The sequence below is a fragment of the Meriones unguiculatus genome, chromosome X, assembly GCF_030254825.1.
Source record: "Meriones unguiculatus strain TT.TT164.6M chromosome X, Bangor_MerUng_6.1, whole genome shotgun sequence".
In the NCBI taxonomy this organism is placed as follows: domain Eukaryota; kingdom Metazoa; phylum Chordata; class Mammalia; order Rodentia; family Muridae; genus Meriones; species Meriones unguiculatus.
Genome location: NC_083369.1, coordinates 58,593,195 through 58,601,072, shown reverse-complemented (window position 1 = coordinate 58,601,072; position 7,878 = coordinate 58,593,195). Strand labels below are relative to the sequence as shown.

General features: G+C 36.3%; 1 protein-coding gene across 1 annotated transcript; it reads right to left on the bottom strand.

Annotated features, from left to right (window-relative positions):
* Nucleotides 1–2,797: 2,797 nt before the first annotated feature.
* LOC110543104 (melanoma antigen preferentially expressed in tumors-like) lies at nt 2,798–5,845 on the bottom strand. Its single transcript, XM_060375514.1, is given in 4 exon segments — nt 2,798–3,311; nt 4,272–4,764; nt 4,767–4,846; nt 5,556–5,845. Coding segments are annotated over 4 exon segments (1,377 nt in total).
* Between the last annotated feature and the right edge of the window lie 2,033 nt (nt 5,846–7,878).

Here is a 7,878-nt window from a genome sequence, read left to right as displayed (position 1 = left end):
TTCCCACTATCCTGGTATTGGTAACACACAGAGAGCTCTACTTCTGAGAACACAAGAGCCCAGCTTCTTCACAAAATATATAGTAAATGCTATATCGGTAAAAGTAAAAAAACAAAAAGAAGAGCAAAGAAACAGGTAAACATAATTTTTTTTAATTTTTTATTTAACTTTTATTAATTACACTTTATTCATTTTGTATCCCCCCCCATAAGCCCCTCCCTCCTCCCCTCCTGATCCCACCCTCCCTCCCCTTTCTGCATGCATGCCTCTCCCCAAGTCCGCTGATAGGGGAGGTCCTCCTCTCTTTCTTTCTGATCTTAGTCTATCAGTTCTCATCAGAAGTGGCTGCATTGTCATCTTCTGTGGCCTGGTAAGGCTGCTCCTCCCACAGGGGGAGGTGTTCAAAGAGCAGGCCAGTCAGATTATGTCAGAGGCAGTCCCTCTTTCCATTACTATGGAACCCACTTGGACACTGAACTGCTATGGGCTACATTTGTGCAGGGGTTCTAGGTTATCTCCATGAGTAGTCCTTGGTTGGAGTATGAGTCTCTGGGAAGTTCCCTGTGTTCAAATTTTCTTGTTCTGTTGCTCTCCTTGTGGAGTACCTGTCCTCTCCAGCTCTTGCTATTTCCCACTTCTTACATAAAATTCTGTTCACTCTGCCTGACAGTTGGCCATCAGCCTCAGCATCTGCTTTGATAGTCTGCAGGACAGAGGCTTTCAAAGGCCCTCTGTGGCAGTTTCCTAGGTTGTTTCCTGTTTTCTTCTTCTTCTGATGTCCATCCTCTTTGCCTTTCAGGATGGGGATTGAGCATTTTAGTTAGGCTCCTCTCTTTTGTTTAGTTTGTTTAGATGTACAGATTTTAGCGGGTTTATCCTATGTTGTATGTTTATATGTTTGTAGCAGCTTTATTTGTAATAGCCAGAAGCTGGAAACAGCCCAGATGCCCCTCAACTAAAGAATGGATGCAGAAATTGTGGTACATCTATACAATGGAGTATTACTCAGCAATGAAAAATAAGGAAATCATGAAATTTGCAGGTAAATGGTGGGACCTGGAAAGGATCATCCTGAGTGAGTTGTGCCAGAAGCAAAAAGACACACACAGTATATACTCACTCATAATTCTTAATAACATTTCATTATAATTGAAGTGCCAAAACATAATACATTTTATTGGCAACAATGTAGGAAAATTGTTCATCACACTGGCATCTTAATAAATCTTGGAAATGTTGTGCATTATACCAGGATGCAAGGATGACAAAAATATGAACAAATTTGAAACGTTATATCAAAGAGGAAATATGACAAATAAATTATAGCATACTTTTAACACGCCTTTTCCTACTTACATGGATATGCAATCTCTTCTCACAAAAAGAAAATTAGTAAAAAGTAAATGTTAACTACTTTGAGAGTTTTCTAATTGCATTTTGGGTGTAAAATATAGTTTGATATATTTGCCAGAATCACTACTAAAAACAAAATTCAGTTAATTTTATCTGTAGTCAGACTGGATCCGAGTATGACCTCAAAAACACAGAAAATATAAACATATATGCCAGTGTTATTACTAATTTATTTCAACACGAAAGCAGTATGTGCAAATTATTACTTCCTTTTTATTCTTTTAGTTACTCATTCATTGAAATACAGTTGTTTTGGCTTTTCAATGTGTGAAAGGAACAAATGCTAATTTTACAACTTTACCCTGACTTTCCAATGCAGTATGATGCTGCAAGAAATTTACAGTACAAAATATTTTTATGTGTCTGTGTGAGGGAGAAGATGCGTGAGCTTGTGTGTGTACATGTGGGAGCCAGAAGTCAACACCTGGTATTTTGTTTGCTAGAATGTCTGGCCATGCTACCCAGGGATCTTTCCTCCTCTAACTTTTCAGCACTCAAGTTACAAGGGTGCACTTTGGTGCTCAGCATTTTACACAAATCCTAGTGATCTGAGCACAGGTGTGCTAGTGTGGTAAGCAACTGGATGACTGAGACATCCTTACCCTGTGAAAATTCTTATTTATTGACGTTACATACGCTATTTCTAGGAAATTCTAGGACATGGAGATTGAATTTATTATTGTGTCATATTTTAGAGTATGAAAAAAGTTGGACTCAGTACTCAAATGTGGCTAGTATGTATCTTGCCAAATGGGGCAAAGCTATTGGGGACAAAACACAAAACTTATACACCCACACACACACACACACACACACACACACATATATACATACACACAATACATATTATATATAAAATACCTATTATGTATATAATATAAATAATAATACATATATATGTAGTATGTATATATATTTAATATTATATATAATTATATATCAAAAATAATAAAACCGATATATTATGTATACATATATATATATACATAATATGTAGTATGTGTGTATGTGTATTATAAGCAACTTATCCATAAATATAAAGACAGGCTGAGATTGTCCTGATTTGTGTGATGTATGCAAAAGTAAATAAAACATTATGGGCAGAGACAAAGTATAGCAGGATTTGACAGTCCGACATTAAATACACTCCACTGTGCTCAGCAAAATCAAACAGACCAATAGTAGACAAGAGATACACAGGAACTCTTGAAGTCTCCCAGTTTTCCCTACGTTATTCTCTTTAGGAACCAGTTACATACATACCCTCCCTAAGTGTAATTTTCTACAACAGAAGGACCATATAGATTGAGTCTATGGGCACAGGAAATAACAGTTAGTATTAAAATGGTACATATCTGGTTCAAATTGTGTTGGACCATGAAATTTACTCTGTGTAAGTGATCCATATCATGTCATTGCGCTGCGCAAGCTCTAGCATCGTCTTCAGTTGTAGCTGTACAATGGCAAGCTTCCTTCTGTCTAAACTGCACTGAAAATGCCATTCATCAAAGCAATGTACAGGGATAGGATAAATCACATATTTTAGCTCCATCAAAGGTGTTAAATTATTCATGATATTGACAAGGATAGGCATTGTGATGGGGTTAGAAGCAAAGCCCAGGACACGGAGATGGGTGCATCTAATTAGGGCAGGGATAAGAACAGAGATTGCAGAATCACTTATAAAGCAATTATTTAGTTCTAGAATATAAAGAGTGCCGGACAGATTTACCAGAAGAGTGCAAATGGCCTCAAAATCATTCCATTGCATTGTGTTGTTACTAAGATTCAAGACCTTTAGGTGGGTGGCCTGAGGACTCTGAGACAGAAATTGGTAGTCTCTGGACGAGAAATTACAGAATGGCAGATACAAGAAATCCAAGCCAGGTGGTATGAATCTGTAGGGATGAAAAACAAAAATAAATAAATAAATAAATAAATAAATAAAACAAAAAACGTAAAAAGCTTCTGAAGAAGGAAAAGTGAATGAGGAAAACTATACCTTTAGAAAAAACTACTCTTCACATGTATGATACTTGAGTTACTTGAGTATCAATGTGTCAGTGTGTGCTTTAATTCACTTACTAGTTTGTGACTCTGAGAAATTTAGTTTTCTTTTCTTTTTCACCTTGTTTTTGAGGCAAAATATTACTGTGTTTCTCAGGCTATCCTGGAACTATGTAGACCAGGCTAGTCTTAAACTCACAGAATCTACATGCCTTTGCCACCTGAGTGCTGAGATTAAAAGTACATGCCACCACACCCAGCTGTCAGTTTAGTTTTCAACACTGAAGTACAATCACTTTACTTAAGAATGTGTAAATTATATTAGAATAGATGATTCTAAGAAATATTAAGAGAAAAACCCTAACCTACTCATAACTTTTAATATTATCCGCTGTAGATTTTAGTTGAACTTCTTAGTGGAGAGGAGTAACAAAGAGCAGGCAACTGAGAATTCCCTTTGGACAGTCCCCAAATAACAATCTCTACTATCATGGCCTGTATCTTGGAGAGTATAGATTATCAAAGTGATCTGACATTATGAGCTATGGACATCTATAAACATGTGCTTCAGTACTATAGCAAAAATGTTTTCCTTATCTCAGTTCCTCCTCCTCCTGATATCTGCAGGGCTAGAATATTTTTACCCTTGTATTTCTGCACTTACTGTAGGATCTCTACATTGCTGGCTGCTTAATTTGTGTACTCTTATCTTTCTTCAGTTTTCAAATTCCCAGAAGTGATGAAATGGAATGCATAAAACGTTTTGAAGAGCTTAGGAATACCCAAGAAGGTTTTCTCTCCTGTCTCAATAGGCTACTGAGGAAACCCAGAGACCACCTGCAAACTATTACCTGAGCAATTTGTCCAGGTGATTTTTAAGGTTGAATGAAGCCAAGTTGAGTTCGTTGAGTTTTTCCATTTGATGCAAGTGACTGAGGAAATTTTTAAAGACTTTCCCATTCAGAGATCTAAAAGAGACTTTAAACAGACTTAGGCTTTGTAGGTGGGCTATCCGAGACAGGATGCTGTTGATATCACTCAATAAGCCCTTATCAACAGAAAACTGATCAACACACTTGAGATCAAGAAATTTCAGGGAACATTTGTAGTTACGCAATTTATCAACTTGCAGATCTCGACAGCACACATGCAAAGACCCTGAACTCTCCTCAACTTTACCCATAAGCAAATCCAAAAATTCCTTTTGCACTAAGGAGCCATCAAGGAAAAGATCCACTAGTAATTCCACAGGCCTCAGTGACTGAGTCTCAATCCCTGAATTTCCTAAACGAAGATGTCCTTCTATTTTAGTGATAGAGTTGTCAGAATAAGTACAAGAATGAAAGGTGATTTGGTGCTGACTATAGGGCATGTGATTCTACAGTCAGTGACTTGTCTCAAATCTAGTATCCTCAGTTTAGGTCTCCTATAGGGAAAAGAGCAGATAGAATATATGAGATATAGCAAATGGTAATGAAACCCGGTAAAATCAATGATGACATATATGAACACATTCAGTCTCATCAAGACTGCCTAGATCTTCTTCCTTTGTGGCCTGGAAAGCTTGCATTGCCAGGGGCAAGTGGTCAAAGAGCAGACAACTGAGTTAATAACAGAGGTTGTCCCTGCTCCCCTTACTTGGGTACCCACTGAGACTGAGCTGCTAATTGGCAATATAGAGGGAAGAGGAAGGGCCTTTGGGACTGGGAGGAGTTGAGGGAGGGGGCCTTAATCAGGATATATAAAGAATAAATAATGCAAAACAAAAATACAAACAATAAATAAATGCAAATTTAAAATAAAATAGAACAAATCTTTTTAATCATAGCTGGAGTTCCTTATAATAACCACCAACAAACTTTTCCCATGAAAATTCAACCTCCTTTTCCCCATCCTTTTTCACCTTAAATCATCTCCAGTCTTAAAGTTCCTGTTTTTCTTTTAAGTAATAATATCTCTTATATAAACCCATCAACACAGTACCTCCCCAATAACATAGATTTCATAACAAAATGTGTTGGGCCAACAGGCTCTCACAGAAATCTTCAGCATTCACTAGTTATTACTTCTGGAGAGAGTAGTAGTCCATGGCATAACCTCCTGAATCTTACCATGTGTAAACTACACAACCTTACCTAGGAGAGGAGTTCTGTGCAGGACATACTGGAAGATTCTCAATCATGGCTTTCAGGAGTTCATGGTGAGACTCCTGAATACTTAGTGACCCATTATGGAGACAGTAAAAGGTCCAAACTTTTACCATTGCACTCAATATACTCCTAATCCTACTCTTGAAGGCAACAATGAACAATGGAACAAAAAGCTCTCTTGGAATGTCCTCCAGAGCTTGGATTGCTGCAGACTCATTGCTCAGCAGACTCTGCACAGCAAGATCCAACAGTTCATTCGGGACTGCTGCATCCATCGTTGTGAGCCTGTATCAGGAGGAGAAACATTTAGAAGTTCTGGGAAAACACACAGTCTCTTCTTTGTCACCAGTGATAGCAAAGTAGAAAATATTTAAAGAATAAATGGTGAATCTGATGGCCACCACTAGATACCTCCACTAAAGACACATGTTAGAAATTGACTTGTGAGTGTGAATGGTGTGTGTACATGTGTGTGTGCATACTATTTACTTACTCTTGAAGTATGTCTACTCCATCACATGTATATATAAATATATGTATATGATAAAACACTATTATAATTGGGTAGAGAGCAGGCAGAAAAATATTTTGGTCACATAGCTACATGGATCCCAGTATTTTCCCTCTGTAATATACAAGCCACGATGAAAGAAAAGGTAAATCTACACAAAAGTAACACAATAGAAAATATTAAATCATCAAATCAATTGTGATCAAAGTGAAAATGAATGTATTGTAGCCCATGAATCATCATATTTTATCATTACATTTGTGACAGATATATGCACACCCAAACTGCACAAGTTATACATGAAAGAAGATGGTTAAGTACTGAAAGTTGATCTCAAGCATATTCAGAAAAATTAGTCATTAATTAAGTGTAAGAAAGAAAAATATACATGGGTTGTCTATAACTTAGAAGGGAATAAAACACCTCGGAGACTAAAGAAATTGCTGCCAATAAATTCCTGATTATCTGTTTTAACAAAGACATATTTTAAAATTTTGAAAGCTGAAATTTATTTTTAATTTCATTCACTGTTAGTGCAATGGAGATTAGTCATGACTAGTCAACAAATATATTTGGCAGAGTGAGTCATTTACAAAATATGATTTTCATTTGTTTTAGGGGAAGTCTTCTGTATCCTAAAATCTTTCCATTTTTCTTCTGTTTAAAACTATATAAAATCATTCTATTGTAGTACTATATTTAATATGTAAACTATATTGCTACATATACAACAAACCATTTTATTACAGTGCTATTTAATATGTGAAATATATTGTCATATATACGATAAAGTATACTTTTTTAAACAAACAAACAAGAATGAAAAATAAAACAGAATATCAGAAGAATGAGGTGTAGTTTAATGCAAAGACTTAAAAAAAACTGTTCAACTTAAACCTGTATGTTGTGTATCACACTTGGAAAGTAAATATTCAGTCAGGTAATGGAATACTGACTTCTAGGCTCAGGGGTTAGTGCCAGTGCTTGAGGCGCAAAAGCACAGTTGGGAATGATTCATGTAAATGAGAAGCTGGAATGGCCATCTCACAATGAATCTCATTAAGATGTGTTATGGGGGAGGGGCTGAAGAAATGGCTCAGTGATTAAGAGCACTGACTCTTCCAGACAAGCAGGGTTCAATTCCCAGAGCCAACCTGGCAGCTTCCATCTGTCTGTGACTCCTAGAATCCAACAGCCTCACTTAGACATATAGAAAAATCACCACTAAAAATAAAAATAAAACTATGTATTATGAATATGTATTACAAATAATAAATATCAAATGAGTATAAAATAAGCAATATGGATGGTTTAAAAATGCAGTCTTTAAACACACAGACTCTGAGGAGGAATAAATCAATGTCAACAGGAGAAGCACTCAACAAAAAGTGTTAATGATAGGGAAAGAAACAAAAGGCAGGAATTCAGAATCTATTAACCTGTATTATATGGCTAATATCCACTTATAAGTGAGTATATACCATCTGTGTCTTTCTACTTCTGGGATACTTCACTCAGGATGATCTTTTCTAGTTCCCACCATTTGCCTGCAAATTTCATGATTTCCTTCTACACTGTGTAAATGTATCACAATTTCTGTATCCATTTCTCAGTTGGGAGAGATCTAGGTTGTTTCCAGATTCTGGCTAATATGAATAAAGCTGCTACAATCATAGATGAACAAGTGAACTTTTTGTATACTTGAATATATTTCAGATATATATGCTTAGGAGTGGTATACCTGGGTCTTGAAGTAGCACTAGTTCTAATTACCCAAGAAAACACCAGATTGATTAA